Here is a 21,374-nt window from a genome sequence, read left to right on the forward strand (position 1 = left end):
TCAATTCATATGGAATGACTGTGTCTATACACCTGACAGCTATGCTCAGCTCATGGTTCATCCATCAATCCGTGGAAAGAATGTTGCGGTCCTGTGGAAAGAATGTTGCGCCCTGGTTGCACTGTCGAAGGGTAGTATGAAGCTGTGCCACCAAAAACCAAGGAAAAAATCTAAAACAATCGGAAGAATTCATGAAATAATCCTTGAAGGAGTTTCCGACGAAATCTTTCAGATGTTTCCTGTTGGAATCATTAGGGGCGTTCCTGAAAAATCCAGCTTTCTGAAGGAGTTCTTGTGCAAATTTCTGAAGAAATATTTTGAGAAACTATGGAAGGAATCTATAGAGGAACTTCAAACGCAAATCACGGAGAAACTTCAGTTCACACCTCTTTTAGGACTAATACCTGTATATTCACCTGAAGGATCAACAGTGAGATTTCATGCAGGAAGCGTCGAGGAAACTCTCAGAGAGGTCTATCAAATTCAATTTGGTAAAACGAAATATTTTGCATGAGACGTTAATGTAGTTGTTAATTGACCAAGTTACCTTTTGATTGCTTAAAAAAATATTTCCATGCTTAAGGGCTTGCAGTCAAAAAAGCCCTAAATCGCATATTTTGTCCTATAAATTGAGGTATAGCTCGAAATTGTGACGTACTGGAGCACATCTGAGCCCGGATTCGAATTCAGCGGACCAAAATCTGTCAGAGACACATAAGTTTGCTCTTGAGACAAAAAAATGTTGCGCAGTGTAATAAATGATTATCTACTACGACATGTACAAAAAGCTGTATTTAAAATTGATTGATTGATTTATCTTTATTTGAAAGACTTTCAGCGTATTTAAAATACAGTTGGAACTAGGGCCCCTACACACTTAAAAAAATCACCGACTTCGTTCATTAACATTTTTTACCGAAATCAATACAGGAAAAAATCGGTAAAGTTAGCAACTTTTACCGTACTTCGTAAGAGTTTGACAGTATCATTTAGATAACATTTTACCGGAATTTGGTAATTTTTACCGAATTTCGATAAAACCCCGTTACCGAACGTTCAGCAGTTGAGATTTCGGTAAAAAAATACCAAGCGCGACTAGTTGTGTATGGCTCAACGCACGAACTGCGTAGACAACTGTGGGGATGCTGTGAATTCCACAGTTTCTAGTAGCAACGGTTGTCGAAATAACATTCCTTCCCTTTCCTGATGACCGTAATGACGTGACCGGCGCCGTTATTGACTTTAAATTGTCGAACTCTCGAATTGTGCACATTGAAAGTGTGTAGCTAGTCCCAAGCACCGTTCATTGATTCTTTGTGCAACTTCGATTGTTCTGGTCAAACACGGAGTAGTAACTACGATGTGTACGGTTAGCTTTGCTTTGCTTTGCTTGATTGCAAAATTGACGTTTCAATTTGCGAGCGGAATTAAAAGGTTCTTCTTCTTCTTCTTGGCGTAACATCCTCATTGGGACAAAGCCTGCTTCTCAGCGCAGTGTTCTATGAGCACTTCCACAGTTATTAACTGAGAGCTTCCACAGCCAATGACCATTTTGCATGTATATATCGTGTGGCAGGCACGAATATACTCTATGCCCAAGGAAGTCAAGGAAATTTCCTTTACGAAAAGATCCTGGACCGACCGGGAATCGAACCCGTCACCCTCAGCATGGTCATGCTGAATACCCGTGCGTTTACCGCCTCGGCTATATGGGCCCTCGGAATTAAAAGGTACAAAACTGATTACACTCATTCGAAGAGAGTTCGAAAAGTGGGTAAGAGATTACATGTCATTAGTACGAGACATTCTTACACTTCGACTTTGGTTCAACATTTGGCAATAGTGGTTATTTTAAATAATGCAAAATTTTGCATAATTTCAAGAGTTTCAACGAAAAGATACATTTAAATACTTGCTACTAAAACTTTCATAGTAGGTCAAAACTTGAAAACTTTCTTAACCCATATCCGTCCAGCGTCCTATAAACAGGACGATCGTTTTGATGTGAGTATCTCCAGAATTACGCAATATTTTGGAAAACTTTTTTCAGAGAAGATGTCCTTCACACTTCATAGTGGACAATATAGTTTGTGACTGGTTCACTAGGTGGCGTAAACGATGCTGCAAAGATAACATGTTGTCACGATCTATGAGCTTAATTCCCAATGCGAAAAAAGAAATTACCTGGAATTTTGACAATGGAAAATCATTAATATTTCATTTCTTCGGCAGAGTTGTTGATCAATACATACAAAAGTCGATGTATATATGATTGTCTATTTACATATATGCTTGCATGTTTATATGTTTGTAAGCTTGTCTATTGGTATGTTTATGTATATGTATGTACGTATGTATATATGTATGCCGGAACATAGGCATAATTCTGGAATGCGTCAAGAAATTTCAATAAAATTTGGCATACACATTCCTTAGGATGTGGAGGTGGTAGAAGGAGTATTGGAATTCAAGATGGTGGCTCAGATTCCAAGATGGCGGTCAAAACTGCAGAATATATGCTTTTTGACGGCAATGCTGCTTCGGATAATATGCAATATGGGTATCTATCGGTCGGGCTTCATAAGTAGAACTTAAAAATGAATATCCGACGCCATTTTGAAATCCAAGATGGCGGACCATATCCAAGATGGTGGCTATGGAATGGTAGTTTGAGCTATGATACCATGCAATATGGGTATCTATCGATCGGGCTTGATGTGTAGAAGTCAAAAATCGATATTTGACGCCATTTTGAAATCCAAGATGCCGGACCATATCAAAGATTGTGGCCATAGTGTGGTAGTTTGAGCTATTAATGATACCATGCAATATGGATATCTATCGATCGGGCTTTATGAGAAAAAGGGTAAAGGGTCATGGTAGATGGTAGGGTAACAGGTTGGGTAAACGCTGGAGCAGACGGTCGGGTAGAGGGTTTAGGTGAAGGATAGAGTAGAGGGAGTGGAGTAGAAGGTTAGGGTAGAGAGTTGGGTAGAAGGTACAGATTAACCACAATATAGACTATAGAGGGTACGGTAAAGTATAGGGCAGTGATTATGGTAGAAGATAGGGTAGAGGGTAGGGTAGATGGTAGGGTTGAAGGTTATGATATAGCGTAGGATTGAAATAGAGGGCAAAAAATACAGTAAGGTAGAGGCTAGAGAGCAGGGTGAAGAATTGAGATGGGATTAGATGAGCTGAGGTTTTTTCGAGATACCTTCAGGAATTCTTTCCATGATTTCTTCAGGCATTCCTTTCGAGAATCTTCCCAGGTTTATTCCCGGAATTCCTTCAGATATTGCTCCCAAGATTGCTGTACGGATTGCTCCGGAGAGATTTTTACAGGGATTGCTTTGGATAATCCTGAAAGGATTCATTTAGTTATTCTTTCTACATTCCTTCAGGGATTTGTGCTGGAATTCCTTCAAAGATTCCTTCCAGGATTCTTGCTGTGATTCCTTAAGGGATTCCTCCCAAAAAAAAAGATGAAAAAATATAGATATTTTTCCGAGATTTTTTTCAGGCAATCCCTAGATCATAGAGACATCTTCTATGGTTCTTGCAGGAATACCTGCTCAGCTTCTGGCCGGCATTCCTGTCATGATCTCTCTAAGGGTTCCATCAGGTATTCTTTACGGGATTCTTTCAGGAATAACTTCAAGGATTTCTGCCTGAATTGCTTTAGAAAATCCTGAAAGGATTCTTTCAGAAATTTTAACCACCATTCTTTCATGGATTTCTGATGGAATTACTTCACAGATTTATTTTAGTATACTTTCAAAGTGTTCTGTTGAAACATGTTCAGAGAATCCTAATGGAATTCTCACTTCGAGCCGGGATCCTCGCTCGGGATTTATACATCAATTCTTCCCGGGATTTCTTCTGTGATTATTTCCGGGATTTCTAGCAAGCTTTCAGCTGAGATTCCCTCAGAATTCTACCAGATTTGCCTCTCAGAATTTCTTCAGTAAATTCTCCCGGGATTCCTTCAGGGATTTCTACCAGGAATGTTCTTCCCCTCTGCGTTTTCAGACTTTTGTACGTAATTCTAAATTATTTGGATGTGTTAATCACCGTTAACTGATATTTAACTGTTTCATCGATGTTTCTCGGTGAGCCAATGAAAACTATTGGTTTAACGTTGTGACGTTTTGGCTTACTGTATCTCTTCAGCCATCCTCAGATAATTTCGATCACCGCAGCAACTTTCACCTCCTTTACTGCTGGGCGATCACGTACCTTCGAGAATGCGATACTAGACACTAAAGACGACCCTATAGTTGAAATCAAAAGGATACAAATTAAAAGGAACAGTACTTAACACGATTTTTTTTAAACATGCAAAATTTCTGAAAATTTTACGTATGGTGAGCACGTTAAGAGAATATGTGGAGAACTGAACGGAACAATTACTTTATAAGAAATCATTATTAAAATCTAATTTCTACAGTATTTTAACGTTTGGTTATGGTATATAGTGAGTACTCTTTATTTGATTTTAAAATGAACTTGAGAAATGTTGAACACTACAGTCGAAACTACAAATTACAAGGACCAATTGCATACTTTTAGGCATATATCGGGTTATATTTCTGCCCCAATTTATAAGTCCATTTTCTATTCTTTTTGAGGGGTTATCATCTTTCACGTGTTCAGAACCGTATTGTATCTATACGGATTAGATTATAAAGGTAGCGTAAAAGTTGTGCTGAAATAGAACTCGAGAAAATTATCAGATATTAAGGACCTACAATTAAGAATTGTTTTGGAACTACACCATAGACTTCCATTTGTTTGTCAAATCATGCTTATTTTATTGGAACTTGACCTTTAATAACAAATTTATTTAAAGATTTAAATTGTGATACACCTTTGGCGTTAACGGGTTAATTTCCACTATGGCCAAATAAGGAACCACTATGGCGATAGCTGGTACACTTACGCTAGTCAAATTGTATAAAATAACATTTATTTCGTTCGGATTTTCGGGATCATTTAGGCTAAAACTAGCAGATTACTGTGATTTGGCAATTTTTTCCAGTGATTTTCAAATATGGACCACTGTGTGACGTTTTTGGAAAAACATGATTCTGAGATGATCGCGTTTAAAATTTCAAATAAAAAAAAAATACGCACTCATAAAGGAGCGAGGCGCAAAACGTTGTATCTTTGCTTGTACTTGACACAGCATTTATGAGAATCCAGACTTTAAGAGATAAGAACAAAAAAAATCGTTTTTCTCTACCTCAACATACAGGGTGTTAGGTTCCTGAGTGCAAACTTTTTAAAGGGTGATAGAGGACCATAAATGGAGAAAAAAATTGTTCTACGCATATGGTCAAATCTCAACCGTTACGTGGTTATTGAACTTCCCATGTTTATGACTCTTATTGCCTTAACTGGATATAACTTGAAAATGGTCAAACTTATCGAAGTTTTTTTACCCTTATTCGAAAGATTATTGAATTTTCTAACAAATGGCATCTTTGAATCGATTGGTATAGTTAAATAACTATGTTTTCTAGAGCAAAATAGCTAAAAATAGTGTAATTTTATTGGGTTTTGTCAATTATCTTTGAAACATGCGTAATAAATTAAAATTCTTTCTTAGGCAAAGTTGTGGCCCCTGTTACACTCTACAATTCGTTCTTTGACTCCAAACTTCTATCTCTTATCGTTTTGTTGCAATTTTGATTTTAACATCGCATTTCAGATCATAAATTTGCAACTGTCATGGAAAGCACTTTTTTGCGCATTGTGCCGCACATTTAAATCAAAATTGCAAGAAAAGGATAAGAGCTAGAAGTTTGGTGTCAAAGAATGAATTGTAGAGTGTAACAGGGGCCACAACTTTGGCTAAGAAAGAATTTTAATTTATTACGCATGTTTCAAAGATAATTGACAAAGCCCAATAAAAATACACTATTTTTAGCTATTTTGCTCTAGAAAACTTAGTTATTTAACTAAACCAATCGATTCAAAGATGCCATTTGTTAGAAAATTCAATAATCTTTCGAATAAGGGTAAAAAAACTTCGATAAGTTTGACCATGTTCAAGTTATTGCCAGTTAAGGCAATAAGAGTCATAAACATGGGAAGTTCAATAACCACGTAACGGTTGAGATTTGACCATATGCGTAGAACAATTTTTTTCTCCATTTATGGTCCTCTATCACCCTTTAAAAAGTTTGCACTCAGGAACCTAACACCCTGTATATAACCCTTGAAATGGTCTGTTTTGTTCCACACAAACGTTCATAGAGACAACAAAGTCTTTAACAGTCCATACTATGGAAAACGAGTCCATACTATGCAAAATCGAGCTATCATAAAGTTAGCTATTTAATTTAAATCACGCGAAGGTAAACTCTTCGAGGACATGGCTCATCTGCATGGTCAAGGTCTGTCCAATGGCCGGCATGCTCATGTTAACCAATTTTGCGCATAGAATGTGGTGCATAGTTTTGAATATTTGGCACACTTTTCGCGCGCAAGCCATGGGGCGGAGAATTACTCAAATTCCCATGCAAGTTATGTCCCATAGTATCGCAGCACACACACGTATGGTGTTGATCAGAGTAAAGTAATTGTTTTTGAAACCGCAACCATTCATCTATGGCCATGCGGCTCTAACACGGTCGACCGGCACGGCTGGCTCGTCGGTGGCATAGGTGAGGTGATAAATGCAAAAATTGTTCATGCAAGGTCTCTGCTAGTCGAGGGGAGTCGAGAGCTGAATAAATGATAGAGTGGGCACGGGCAACTTCTTCTCGGTCAAGCAGCAGAAACCACTCCCCGCGCATTTATGGACCCCAGGCAGGCCAGTCGGTGCAGCTACGCGCGGTGGTGGCGGCGGCCAGCCAGCGGTAAGAAATGTATTTGGGGCTGTGAGTTACCAATGGTGGAGAACGGGTTTGCCTGGCCGCGAGTCGCCACGCCGCCGGTGTTTGCGCGAGTCCATTAGTCATGCAGTGGAGTAGATAGCACACCATTCCATAGTAATAGGCTTAGCGGTACGGCACTCCAAAACAACCGGCAGCCTGGTATACTTGAATGGGGTGAATTGCTACCACCCGTGCACCAGGCACCACCAAGTGGGTTGGTAAGGAACCCAAATGGACGCGAATGCTGAACTACCATGCATAGTGGACCATGCACATGCAGCAGTTGAGTCGATCGACTTAATCGAACTGAGCGAGTAACGCGGAATTGACCCATGAAGTCCATGTTGGTATCTGTACAGTAGGTCTCAAAAATAACTTGACAAATATTTTATTGAATAAGGATTTCCCTTTTCTTATTTTTATTGTTATTAGGGTAATGGCCAATTGCTTCAGTAAGCACTTAGAATTGATCGTGTACCCACCTGTGCTGACTGACCACTGACTGTTGTTCAGACTTGCGTTTGTTAACCACCCCCACCTTTGTTTTGTGGTGCACGAGTGCCTACTATCTCGACTTCATCCAGTCCTTCACTATCCCAATTGCGTGCGTTGCTGCCAGTTCCACTTCCTCTATCGACTCCCCATATACCACGAGGGTAATATCATCGGCAAAGCCGACTAGCTTTACGCCCAGTGAAAAAACAAGCCTCAATACGCCATCATACGTCGCCTTTCATGGTACTGGGCCCCGGATGGAGCCCTGAGGTACCCTCGCGACGATGTTGTAGCTCTTTCCTCAGTGTCATAGATTAGCACCCTATTCTGGCGGTAGCTCTCCTACAGTATACAGCATAGGGTAACCGGGACTCCTAAGTGGTGTATGGTGCACTCGCTGGCGGCCCAGTTGACGCTGTTGAACGCATTCTTTATGGCCAGTGTGACGGCCGCGCAATAGCGGATTCCCGTTCGCTTCTTTTGGAGCGCTATCTCGGCCGTTTTGGTTACAGCCCTAATAGCGTCCACCGTCGATCAACCCTTCCGGAAGCCGAACTGGTTATCCGAGAGCCCAGAGCTATCTGGTTTCTCGATATATACCATCAGCTTCGACAGAATGGTCCCTTGCAACAGTTTACCGGCGGTGTCCAGAAGGCAGATAGATCTGTATGCCGACGGGTCGCTAGGTGGCTTCCCAGGTTTGGGCAGTAGAATTTTACTATGCCTTTTCCACCTCTCCGGAAATTCTCCTCTGTCTAGGCACATCTGCATAGCCATTCTGAACATGACAAGGCTAGCTTCAATGGCCGTCTTGATGGCTAGTGTCGGAATATCGTCCGGACCCGGAGCCTTGTTCAACTTAAGCGACTTCGCTATTGCGATGAGCTCGTCGTTCGTACCGGGGTGACCTCACTTTGGTCGGTTTGACCACAGGGGGCGGGGGTTCATGGTCTTGTATCGTGGCGTGGGAACAACGTTTCCACGATCTTTTGCAGCATCTCGGGGGAGCGTTCTGGGGGTGCTGACGCGCCCTTCGTTTTGGCCATGACTAATCTGTAAGCATCACCCCAAGGGGCCGTATTGGCTGCCTGGCAGAGATATTGATGCACGCCTACTTACGCGCCTTAATCTCTTTGTGCAGTGCCAGTTTAGCCTACCCTCATCGGTGATAGTTCTTTGCATCCTCCTTCTAGCTCTTAGGCAGGATGCGCGAAGTTCTGCGATTTTTTGACACCACTAATATACCGGTTTGCGTCCATTTCTGGAGAGTGATCACCTTGAGGCATTGCGGCGTCACATGCACGGCTTTGAGTTCCGACTAGATCATCGCTGGATAGATCGTCGGTGTTACCCTCCATAAGCAACCGCTCCACAAATGCCGGCTTATGGAAGCGCGAGGTCAGCCATCTCCGATGGCGGTCGATGACCTTCGGCTGTAGCTGTCTTCCTCCGTGCTCCACACTGTATCGAATCGCCAGATGGTTACTGTGCATGTATCCATCGTCGACCCTCCAGTCCGAGCTAGAGCTTAGATCCGGGCTCCAGCAGGTCACATCAATGATGGAGCTTATGATCTGAAGCCATGTAATATGGATATATTTGATATGGAGAAGTCCTACGACCACAAATGGCGTTCAGAATATCTGATGTGGCGGCTTAAAAATCATAATGGCGGCAAACAAATCAAAAAGGCGACTCCAAAGAAGAGTCCTAAAATGGAGACTAAAATATCCAAGATTGTGACCTTGAATCACAATAACGCCCAGCCATACGTTCGACGTCGTCTTATCGATTTGCTCAAGCTCCAGATGATGGGGGTGCGTCCCATGCAACTCTTTCTGCTTCCACGTTACGATCATCTCGTCTGCGGTCTTGATATCGCAGTTCAGCTAATAATCCTCCTGTGCCAGATGCAGGGCGCTGTAACCGTGGTCAGCTTCGCATACAGTGCGGTACATTTCATGACGGTTCTGGATTTCTACGAAATATGCCCGCAACTGCTGCATCTGGGAGACACATAGTGCCTGAATATTGGTGACGCCTCTTCCTCCTACTGCGCCTGGCAGGGTGTTACTCTCGATGGACGACTATGGATGGCGCATGTGGTGCTTGGTGAACGCCACGCTCCTACTGCTCGTTCCAACGCCTCGAGGTCAGTCTTGGTCCACTTTACCACCCTAAAGCTGTATGTCAACAGGGGCAAAGGAAACGTGTTGATCGCCTTTACCTTGTTGCCGACTGACAGAAAGCTCCTCAGAACAGTTGACACGATGCAAGAACTAGTCCTGCAGTTTCTTCTTGATCGCTGTGTGACGAATACCTTCAAGTTGCAGGAAGCCGAGGTATTTGTACGCTTCGCCTTCAACCATATTCTGAATCGCCTCTTGTTCGTTAAGGCTGAAACAACTACCGTACGAAACAACAACAAGTACGAGTGCGGTACTGAGTCGTACGCCTTCTTGTAGTCGAAGCATACCGCCGTCGTGAGTTTTTATACCAAATATGATGCACGAAATAGGGTTCTAGTGCAGCCCAATTCCTGGTATACCGGGTAGCCTCATATATAGGTATCCTGGGATGTAACTGCAATCGCTGCCATGTCTTCAACTCCATTACACTCTCACTCTTCTTCTGCCAACGACACCCCATCGTCGCTGTGCTGGACAGGGTTTTCCATGGACGGACCCATAACTGTGTGACATCTCCAATCTGCGGAACTCCTTGTCCATAATCAGGCTTGTCGTTTAGGGTCCAGTTGTAGAACTTCTTTTCGTTAATGTTGATCATCCGGTTTTGTTCTTACCGCTTCGATCATACTCTCTAAACGCCGCAATCGTTTCCTAACAGCACACAACTGCTGTACATGGGTGTCGAGGATCTCCGTAATGTTGACTTTTGTGTGGGATCTCGGAGTTCTGTGGGCTTCACAATTTCAGCAACATAACGAAGAAGACTCGTTGATCGATTCCCTTGCTTGTACTGTGTTAACCCTTATGTGGCCGACAGGGTACCCGGGCACCCAGCACCCATTTAAAATACACGGTGTAGAAAAAAGCAAAAAGTTTGTCGGACACATAACGGTTAACCGAACAATTTTGGTCCGCAATGTGGTGATCCGGTTCTCCAAACGTCGCATTCATGCGGGTTTTTGTGTGCTAGGGCGTGTGTGATCTTCACCGACTCATTGCGGGCGCGTCCGTAATCCCAGCGCCTTGACATCAGCTTCCCAAGTAACATAGAAAACATCTTTCAAAATAAAAATTTCAAAAGATGTTTTATAAATGTAATACAAGTGTATCAGAATACATCTTGTGTTTACTCAAGTTATAATTATGTAAGAAAAATACAAACAGCAGAAATATATTTTATTCGCGCATCGTCTATGTCATGTAGAAAAAATGTTCATTACACAAATATTCAACATTAGTAGAGCATAAAATGTAAAGATGTATAATGACAACAGCCAATGATAACGTTTCCACAACTCCATATTTGCATTATTTGCATTTATTTTAAATCTGCATTATTTACAGTTCAGCTACTCTCGTGTCGGGTATTTTTACGTTAGCATGAAACCAAAATAATGAATACTTACGTGTCATTTGTCGAACAATATATTGGTGCCTGAGTTATTCAAGGACCAACCAAAGACAATTTATCTCAGGGCCAACATTCGCAATAACCGGTGCAATCAGTGCTTTTCTTTATTATCAAGGTTGTGCCAACCGACCATCTTTTTAGGCAGCTGCATATTTACCAGCATTCTATTGCCGTTCAAACCAATTTGTCGGACGGACATAGTAACAGCTGCTGGAGGCGGATCGTTGCATAAAATCAATCCCCAGTGAATGTTTGCTCCGCCGAGATTCTGTCTGACTATCATAATTACCAACACCTAATTTAAATTAAATACGTACACGTGAACCGTTCGCGTATTGGTCCGAATTTGTTGCAAGTATCGACGAAATCTCATTAAAACCGGAATACTCCGACGATGATCCGGACCGAACACCAAACGCAGCTATTCAAAACAAATATTTTGACGTTTTGACAGATTCGGCTTCGCCAAAAGAAAGAACTGTTATAATGTAGTTTATTTGGCGTTATAGTTATGTTTTAAAGCAAAAATATAACTTATTTGTGAGTAAGTTGGAAAGATGTTGTTCGAAGGTATTATATGAGTAATTTTGATAAAGAAACTGTGGAGATGTTTCGTTTTATGAAAATCTGTTAACGTTACAGTACCGAATGAAATTACGTAAACATTAATAAAAATATGAAATTAACAATGCTGTTTCCCGTAAATCGCCCTAATCATTTTGAAAAAAATACAATAGTTCAGATGAAATGTTTCTAATCTGAAATTCTTTTTCCACTTAAATAAGCCAGAATAATTGACGAGCAATAGATTCAATTCTATCTATACTTAAAATTTTAGCTTTCTCAATACTTTCTAACAGCACTGTAAGCACCATAATTCGTGAATCTGCCATATTGTTTTTTTCTTCTGGATTAAGAAAAACCGACTCAAGGGAGAAAACTTTTGGTAGATTGAGTTGCAATATTTATTAATTTCTGAGGCGCTTGAAATATGGATAAGTAAAACCCGAAGTTTCACCACAAATCTCGAACCGCAGACAAAATTTAATCATGTCTACCCAAGTACCTACTCAGAAAAGGCCATCCCATAATTTTCAATCCGAGAAGTTTACAGTTTATTTCATCTCTAGGAAATCCATTTTTAAGTTAATCAGATAAGTGTAATTATAAACACATTTCATTTTGTTTATTTGTTTTTTTTTTTGACAATTCTGCAGTTCACGTAGTGGACTTGTCATTGAGTTGTTGTAATTGTGAATTCTGTAATGTTTATCACTCTAACATAACCAAATTCCAACTAATGCTTATACTGTGTATTATTTGTGTTTACTATGAGTTATACCAATTATAAAATGCTCAAGTACAACCAATCATTTTGATCTCATTATATATGTATTTTGCAAGTTGTTTTAGTTGGTTAATAACTTGAATAAAGCTAATGATGATTTGAAAGTTGTTTGGAACCAACCATGGCAGTAATTGTTAGCTCCATAAGTGTATTAGAATACATCTTATAGAACTTGTAAGATGTTGTATAAGCCGCCATTTTTGGCGCTGTTTTAGCTGTATAAGTGTACATTTGTAAGTCAAAATTACAAGAAAAATTCAACAGGCTATGTATGAAACCTGAATTTTAAACTCTTATATAACAAATGGTGTTACTTGGGTTACTTACCTTACCGATCAGGCTAAGGCCTGGGTGGCCTCTGCTGAGCGTTGGTCCTCTGCACGTAGGGTCCATGTTTCGTGCCCATAGAGGACGACCGGTCTAATCAGCGTTTTGTAGATAGCTAACTTCGTGTTACGGCGAGCTTTATTCGATTGTAAAGTTTTGTGGAGTCCAAAGTAAGCATAATTTCTTGCCACAATGCGCCTCTGAATGTCTTTGCTGGTGTCGTTGTTGGCGGTCACCAATGAGCCCAAGTACACGAATTCTTCAACCGCCTCGATTTCATCACCGTCGATATAAATTCGGGGTGGCGGGCGCGGTGATTCCTCCCTGGAGCCCTTTGCCATCATGTACTTTGTCTTCGACACATTAATGACTAATCCGATTCGCCTGGCTTCACTCTTTAGTCGGATGTACGTTCCGCCATCGTCTCAAATTTACGAGAGAGACGAACCAGCCAAGGGCTGAAAGTCTCTCTAATAAAGACAAATCAATCAATCAATCAAATTTACGAGCAATAATATAAATATCATCAGCGAAACCAAGCAGCTGAACGGACTTCGTGAAAATCGTACCACTCGTGTTCATCCCCGCTCTCCTTATTACACCCTCCAACGCAATGTTGAACAGCAAGCCCGAAAGACCATCAACTTGCCGTAACCCTCTGCGAGATTCGAAGGGACTCGAGAGTGTCCCTGATACTCAAACTACGCTCATCACTCGATCCATCGTCGCCCATGATCAATCGTATCAGTTTATCCGGGAATCCGTATTCGTGCATAATCTGCCATAGCTGTTCCCGATCGATTGTATCATACGCTGATTTTAAATCGAAAATCAAGTGATGTGTGGGCACGTTGTATTCGCGGCATTTCTGCAACACCTGGCGGATGGCGAACATCTGAACTGTTGAAGCGCGTGAATCCAGCCAGATATTGCCCCACGAACTATCTTGAAATCGGTGATACACGGCGGCATACAATTTTAGAGTATCTTGTAGCCTTGAGATACGGACTCCAAATTGTATGATTGTTTTTTAGTTTAAAAAATCGTTTTGCAATATTCAAATTCTTAACATTTACAACTTTTGCAAAAATAGGGACGGCCTAATCAGTTTACATGTTACGGTATTTTTTGTACAGAAACTGTCTTTTTTTGCTAAAAATCTTTGTGAAGAATCTGTTGGTTAGCAAGCTTTCTGGTGCTACTGTATTTTATTTCTTATTTCCATTCCACCAGATCTGCTGGGTCTTTTAGACATTGTTGTGTCTGTATCGATGAAGGTGTGCTTCAAAAGGTGTGGAGCATTCCTGGTTTAGTTAATTCTAGACTAGAATTAATTGCACCGGAATTAATTTTCTAGATATATACGCTTGCCGCTGTCTTCGAGACCTCTGCAACCGGAATTAAATGGAAACCCCTGAGGTGGAACCAATAGATAATCAACCGGAATGACACTGGTTTTTCGGGAGGTTGCAAAAGCTGTCGGCATGATACTGTTTTAGCACGCAAAATTGCTAACCTACTATACGGGAAGAACCTTGAACAATCATCTCAGGAGCATTTCCGTTGCTGCCTCACCAAGCCCTCAAGGTTTATCACTCAGCGGGACACCCCGACCATCCACCACCACCGGACACCCTACCTAGTCCATTTCATTTCGCAGCTTCGCGGACAATTAGGCCGTTAATTGTGGGAAAAAATTAATTCGACTTGCACCCGGCGCTGCACGGCTTTTCTTCACGCAAGTCGTCGTCATGGGCTTTGCCGCCCGGCTTATGACTGGCCGGAGAAGTGCGCGTTTATACCAATTAGAAGTCGACGAACTGTGAAGTGTAAACACACAAACACTCCGCGGTTCGGTATCATCGGAAGGGTACGGCACCGCAACGAATTATTGACTGGCTTAGTTTGTTCCGGAGGCGTACTCACTCATCCATCGGTAACATCAAGCCCGGAGGGGTTGTAATTTATATCGGCTCCGAGTGATTGGATGGGGCGTCATAAATCTAGCGAATGAAATCCAGGGAACTTTGCGGTCCATTAAAGTTAGCCGCGTGCTGGGCTTATTTCGTGGCTGCAACCGATTATTATTGCAAACGATGTGATTGGCTTTGATAGATTGTGTTCGATTAAGGAACGCAGCAGTGGCTTTATTCTTGAGCAGAGCAAAAAGAACTGACCATGTAAGGCTTAGCTTCCTGTTGTCACACTGACCGAGTCCAACCGACTTAACGGTTTAGTGTGCGGCTTCAAAGTTAGATCACACTTATTGGGGGTTCGAAGTCTTGTACAATCCAGATCAATTGCAAACACAATGTTTGCAGGGTTTTTGTCCGGAATTCTTACAAAATGCTCAGCTCTATCAGTTTAATCAAACTTCAAGTATACGCTCTGTTCGTTTTAAAGCACAGCGATCTCGTGGTGCATCCTACGCCGGCTTACCTCGTTCTTCTGTACACCAAACTCTTCATATGATTGCTAGTTCTCCTTGAGCATGATTCAAGTCATGTGCCTGTAGAACGAGCTACTCGAGCAGCGAGAACTGTCAATCGTGTGGACCATGTACAGTCCCGTTCAAAAGTTTGGGGTCGCCCCCTAAAAAACATGTCATTTTTTTAGGCCCATATCTCCGCCAATTTGCGTCCGATTTCAAAACCCTAGGTTTCATTCAAAAGATAATAAGTCAAAGAAACTTTGAACATGATTTAAAAGAACTTAACCCAAAGTTGCCAAATTTTCTAAAAAATGAATATAAACTTACGGCAGTGTTGCTGGAAGTTGGGTCGACCAAATTTTAAGATGAGAGCGGTGATATGGCCCATTTTCTATTAGCTTTCAACTGCTTTTTACAGAACTTAGCTGAAGAATCTAGAAAAAAAAGTTATTAAGTAAATTAATCCTTGATGTCATCGACCAAAAGTTTGGGGTCACCCCTCAATATGATGTATCGGCCAAAAGTTTGGGGTCACTTTCGTAAAACATGGAAAAGTGATTTGGTGATATCTTCGCCATCTATAGTTCAATTTTTTCAGCACTTCAATAATTTGTAGCAAAAAAAATTGAACGAGAAAAATCTGGAAAATTATGTTTATTACTAGCAGTTATGTACACCTTACATATCACTCAATACCGACTTTTAAAATTCCTATTTTGGATAAAAAAAAACCCTCCAACATGTAGAAAATGGTCTATCCCAAAAAAACACCTACTTTTTGGTCGAACTTTGACGCTCTGTTTTAAATATCTTCAGAGGTTATAAAATTCCGTTCTCTGGTAAAACTACCGCTTCAATAAATTTAAATACATGCCTAATTGAAAAAAAATGCGAATTTACAACTCTATCTATATTTTATTTGCGTAATCGTTCTTTGAAGACGCATAAAAAAGAGTTCCTCAAAAAATGGCCTTTTTTCATTTTTAAGAATTGCGCTAAACTGCGGAGGAATTTTTTTCTTGTTAAAAATAATTTTCCTATATCATGAGCATTCTGGAAAAGAATATAGGGTGACGAAGGGTATTATCGGCAGGTTTGTTCTCTTCGTCATGGGGGGTTTTTGTGGGCTGAATTGTCTGAAATTTGGGCATATAACTCAGCTTGATTGGGAAGGTTTTGGGGTCACATCTGAGTACATCAGGTTTCAAACCCCCCCCCCCCCCCCCCCCCCAAGACGAAGAGAACAAAACTGCCGAAAATACAAAATTTCCCCTATTTGTGCAAAAATAAGAAGAAAAAATTGAATATTTTTCCACAGTTTTCGCATTTTCAAATTTTTAGAAGGTGAACAAAATTTTAAAAACATATGTGAAATCTTTGAGATAAAAGTCCAAGTTAAATGATTATTTTTGATAATCAGAACTGCTATTATTTATTTGAAAGATTTATATATTACATATCTTCAAAAAAAAAGCGATGTTTATTTTGAATAAATTATTTTTAGGCAGTTGTGAACATTTATAGTTAATTTCCGATACAGTCCTTATCCCAGATTGTCCTAAAATTGCCTCTCCGGGGGTATTCCGGGAAATTAATTGTTACTTTAAGGTGAACATATGACGAAGCCATACCTTGAATTTTCCAGAGCACAAATCTAAAGAACCGAGTGTCGGTTTGCGCTGAAAAGTTAATCGATTGGTCACCTCCAGCGGGTAACCAATCGATCAACTTTTCAGCCCAATCCGACTTTCGGTTCCTCAGATTTGTGCTCTTGAAAATTTGAGGTGTGTCTTTGTTATATCTTCACCTTAAGCACCGAGAGGTCTTAGGGGCGTTTAAGGGTCTCAGGAGATTTCAGGTTTGTTCTTGGGGATCTCAGGTGATTCCAGAGAGTCTCCGTAGCATTTCAGGGGACCCTAGAGGTTTCAGGAGGTACTAGGATGTCTCAGTTATCTCAGGAGGTCTTGGGCTGGGGGAAGGGGGGGGGGGTTTTGCTTAGGATGTTCGAGGGGGAGTTCCTGGGAGTCTCAGGGGCGTTTCAAGGGAGCGTCAGGGAATTTCATGGTGTCTGGGGGGTTCTAGTAAGTCTCAGGGGCGTTTTAGGGAGTTTCAAAGATTTTCAGGGCGATATTAGGAGGTCACAGCCTTTTTTAACTATATCTTTATTTGTGAACTAGCTGTCCTGGCAAACGCCGTACTGCCTGCCTGTTGTGTTTTTGACATACAGCTCAATAGGGACGTCCCCACAAAGTCATCTGTATGGGAGCCCCCCGTTCCAGAGACCGGAGAGGTCTCACACCAAGCTAAGAATCTTTCCCGGCCCCAAAAATACCCACATGCAAAATTTCACACCGATAGGTTCAGTAGTTTCCGAATGCATAAGGGCCAGACAGACAGACAGAAAGACAGACAGAAATTCATTTATATAGGTTTTAACTACGGCTAATTCATGTAAATAGATCACAGTGCCGTTTCAGGGGGTCTCGTGAGATTCCAGGGGATCTAAGGGAAAATTCAGAGTGATTAGGGGATTTCCGAAAGGCTCTAGAGATCTTGGTGGCGTTTCAGTTGATTATAGACGTGTTTCAAGAGCCTCAGGGGATTTCAGGGGATCTTTTAGGAGATCGCAGAAGATCCCCCCTAAGACTAGGGGGTTCGGGAGTTCTCAGAAGCTTTCAACGGTTTTCAGAGAGTCTCAAAGGCTTTAGCAAGCCTGAGGAAGTCTCAGAGGCGTTTCAGGGAGTTTAAGAGGGTCTTAGGGGCATTTTAAGACATCTCATGTGGTCTCAGGAGGGTCTCGGGGGTTGTCAGGAGGTCTCATGGGAGTTCCAGGGGGCCTAAGGGCGTTTCATGCGGTCCAAGGGTTTTCATGGAGGATGCCGGAAGTTCCTCAGAAGTTCAGAGGTGTTTCAGGAGGTTTCGAGGGAGTTTCAGAGAGCCGCAGGAGGCTTCAGGAATATCTAGAGGAATCACTGAAGATTCTCCTGAGAAATCCCTAGACAAAATCGAGAGACGAACCAGCCAAGGGCTGAAAGTCTCTTAAATAAAGACAAATCAATCAAATTACAAATAAAATCCTGGAGAAATCTCTGGAGGATTACCTAGATAACCTAGATAAATCCATGTTACATTCCATAGAGGAATCTTTGAAGAAATCTCTGAAGAAACCTTTAGCGAAATGACCGGCGTAATTTCTGGTAAATTTCTTCGAACAATTATTAGAGAAATTCCTGTGGTGAAATTCCTGGAGGAATCTTTAAATAAATCCAAAAAGGAATCACATGAAAAATCCCGTGAGGAACTCCTGCATAAATACGTGATAGAATTCCAGGTGAAGAAATCTTTAAAAATCCGGAAGAATTTTTTCAAGAATCTGCATGAAGTTACTGTACAATTTATCTTCCTGAAATATCACAGCAGATTTTTCTGAAAAAAAAAATCTAGTTGGAACTTCTTGATTGATTGATTTGTCTTTATTTAAGAGACTTTCAGCCCTTGGCTGGTTCGTCTCTTTTTAACTTCTTGAAAATTCCTAGCAGGAATTTCGTTTTTTTGCATATGACGTATTCAGATGGCAAACATAGAATTGGATTGTGGCGCTACGCCATCCGGAAAGTGATTCGAAGACATTTTTTGATTCAAAAACGATTAATGTGTAAATTACTCGTTACTTCAGTAAAAATAGCGACAACTTGGATTTGAAAAAAACGGATGAAAAAGTTGCTACATTGAGAATGATCTCCTTACCGAAGATAGAAGAGAAGCAAGGACTGGCAAATCATAAATGCTTGCAAGGACTTGGTGTATGAAGATGAGTGGATCTATGTTATTGTAGAATGTAAATAAATCTGAAATGCCAATGGATACACTCATTCTTGTAACGTTACGTCCCAACTGAGTCTACTTTTCAGTTCTATGAGTTATTTCACATTAATTAACTTAGAGCATCCTTTGCTAATGATCATTTTTAATTTGAATATCGCATGACAGGCACAGAGAGATACTCTATGCCCAAGGATGTCTCGAAATGTTCTTGGACCGTCCCGGAATCGAATCCGTCACCCATGGTCTTAATGAATACCCGCGCGTTCACCACTTTGGCTATATTAGTCCTCAACTATTCAATGATGTTATTATTGTTTTAATCACCGCATTTGATGTGCTAGTGGTTCATCGATTGGTTTTCGGCGCAGCACAACTATTCAATGACAAATGCTTAGCTTATTTTTATTCTAATTTCAAAGTTATAATCAACTTACGGTTTGCTCTTATCTTTTACAGAAACCAGCAGTCAATCTCCCAAACTGCGACCCTATCCAAGCTGGAATGCCCACCGTCAAATGGCGGAAGGTGAAGCACCAGAAATCGTTTCCCCATTCCGGATACGAGCCGACCGCTGCGGACGTCTCTGGGTACTGGACACTGGCATAGAGGAGCTCCTGGGTGCAGCAAAACCCCTAGCGCCTACGTCTCTGTTGGTGTACGATCTGCACAATGACAACCTGCTGAGGCGTTACAAATTCCCCAAAGATCACGTGAAGGAGGACTCTTTCTATGCGAACTTGGCGGTGGAAGACTCCGACTGCGACGATACCTATGCCTACGCTGCCGATCTTGGAGCACCCGGTTTGGTGGTGTATTCTTGGAAGACGCAGGAATCGTGGCGTGTTAAGCATCACTTCTTCCATCCTGATCCACTGTCCGGAAACTATACCATCACCGGTATTTCGTTCCAATGGGATGATGGTCTATTCGGGATGGCACTGTCCAGACCACAGCCCGATGGATTTTCAACAATGTTCTTCCACCCTTTGAGTTCTACGAATGAGTTCTCGGTCTCTACAAAAATTCTTCGGAATCAAACGTTGGCCACCTCGGGTAACATATACAAGGAATTCAAAGTGCTTGGATCACGAGGACCTAATGGCCAAGCTGGTGTCGCGTTCCTGGACCAGAAAACAGGTGTCATTTTCTACGCTTTGCCCAATTTGAATGCCGTGACATGTTGGAAAACTTCGAACCGAGCCTACACGATCAAATCGCTTGGTCGCGTGTACATGAGTACAACCGATATGGTGTTCCCCAATGACGTAAAAGTCGATGACGAGAGCAACCTATGGGTCCTGTCGGATCGACTTCATCAGTACATGTACGGTACGCTGAACCCGAAGGACGTCAACTTCCGGATATTGACCGCCACCGTAAAAGATGCCATTGAAAACACAGCCTGTGATACTAAGATCAAACCTCTGCCAGATATTATCACCAACCTAGGTGACATCCTGCGGCCGTCGACAACGGCTGCCCCTCCAAAATCCGGAGCGCAAGCTATACTTATCTCCCACATGGCACTCCTACTCACAATCTTTATCAAACTTATTCTATGAACCACAATAACTTTCAACTAAGTGGTGCTTAATAACCAGCCCAGTGATCGTGAAGTACTGAACGGGCTACTTCACACATTCAGTGCTTGCAAGCTGTTGATTAGTTGCATATTAGCACTATTTGTCTGGAACAGTGAACTGTAGTTCTTCATGGTTACTTGGGTAGTCCCTAACTCTGATAATACACTCAGTCTTACCGAAGACTCAAAACTATAAACAAATCAATTGTATGTAAATTTCAATTTCATTGCTAGCACAACGCTTACATGGTACCACGCAGAACCAAGGAAACACAAAAACTCATGCACAAAATAAAACAGTCAAATAACGTTAAGTTTGCGAGCGTTTGTTTGTTACTCCCATTAACTTGTAAAATATGCTACTGAAGAGGAAGAAAAAAAAACTATTGTAAATTATTTTCGCTTAAATAGGTTAGAAAATCCTTAGTTCATTAGAGAAAACCTTCGCAAAGAATCACCAGACGAGATTCGCAATTTACCAGATTATGATAAATGTTAAATAATCAGTATTGGAAACGAACAATCACGCTCCCTTGTTTTTAAACTACGGTTATGTAAATTATTGTTTTAACTAATGAATCTCGATTGGAGAGTCGATCGAGAAATCAATCGATTTCTAATCGCATGCAACCACGTGGCGCGCAGAAAGAAGGTTGAGGCGAGTCAACTGCAGATCAAGGAGCAGAAACAAAATGTGCTATACTAGCTGATTCAAACTTATCAACTGTGAACATTTTTTATCGAATGAAATTTTAGCGGATGTAGAGAATTAAATTGCTGTCAAGATGCTTTCCGTGTAAATTGAGCCGTCCAGAAGTGTCATATAAACGTGTTGTTAGTCATACCGCATGGAGGGAAAAAGTATAGTTGTTGCAAGAAGCA

General features: G+C 41.3%; 1 protein-coding gene across 1 annotated transcript in view; it reads left to right on the plus strand.

Moving 5' to 3' along the window:
* Positions 1-21,374, plus strand: part of LOC109425125 (protein yellow) — a 79,040-nt gene extending 57,666 nt beyond the window's left edge. Inside the window, exon 3 of the mRNA XM_019700322.3 lies at positions 19,367-21,374. Within this exon, the coding sequence (XP_019555867.3) occupies positions 19,367-20,472 (1,106 nt within the window). The 3' untranslated portion in view covers positions 20,473-21,374. The remainder of the gene's footprint in view (positions 1-19,366) is intronic.

The sequence above is a fragment of the Aedes albopictus genome, chromosome 2 (assembly GCF_035046485.1).
Source record: "Aedes albopictus strain Foshan chromosome 2, AalbF5, whole genome shotgun sequence".
NCBI classification, from domain to species: Eukaryota; Metazoa; Arthropoda; class Insecta; order Diptera; family Culicidae; genus Aedes; species Aedes albopictus.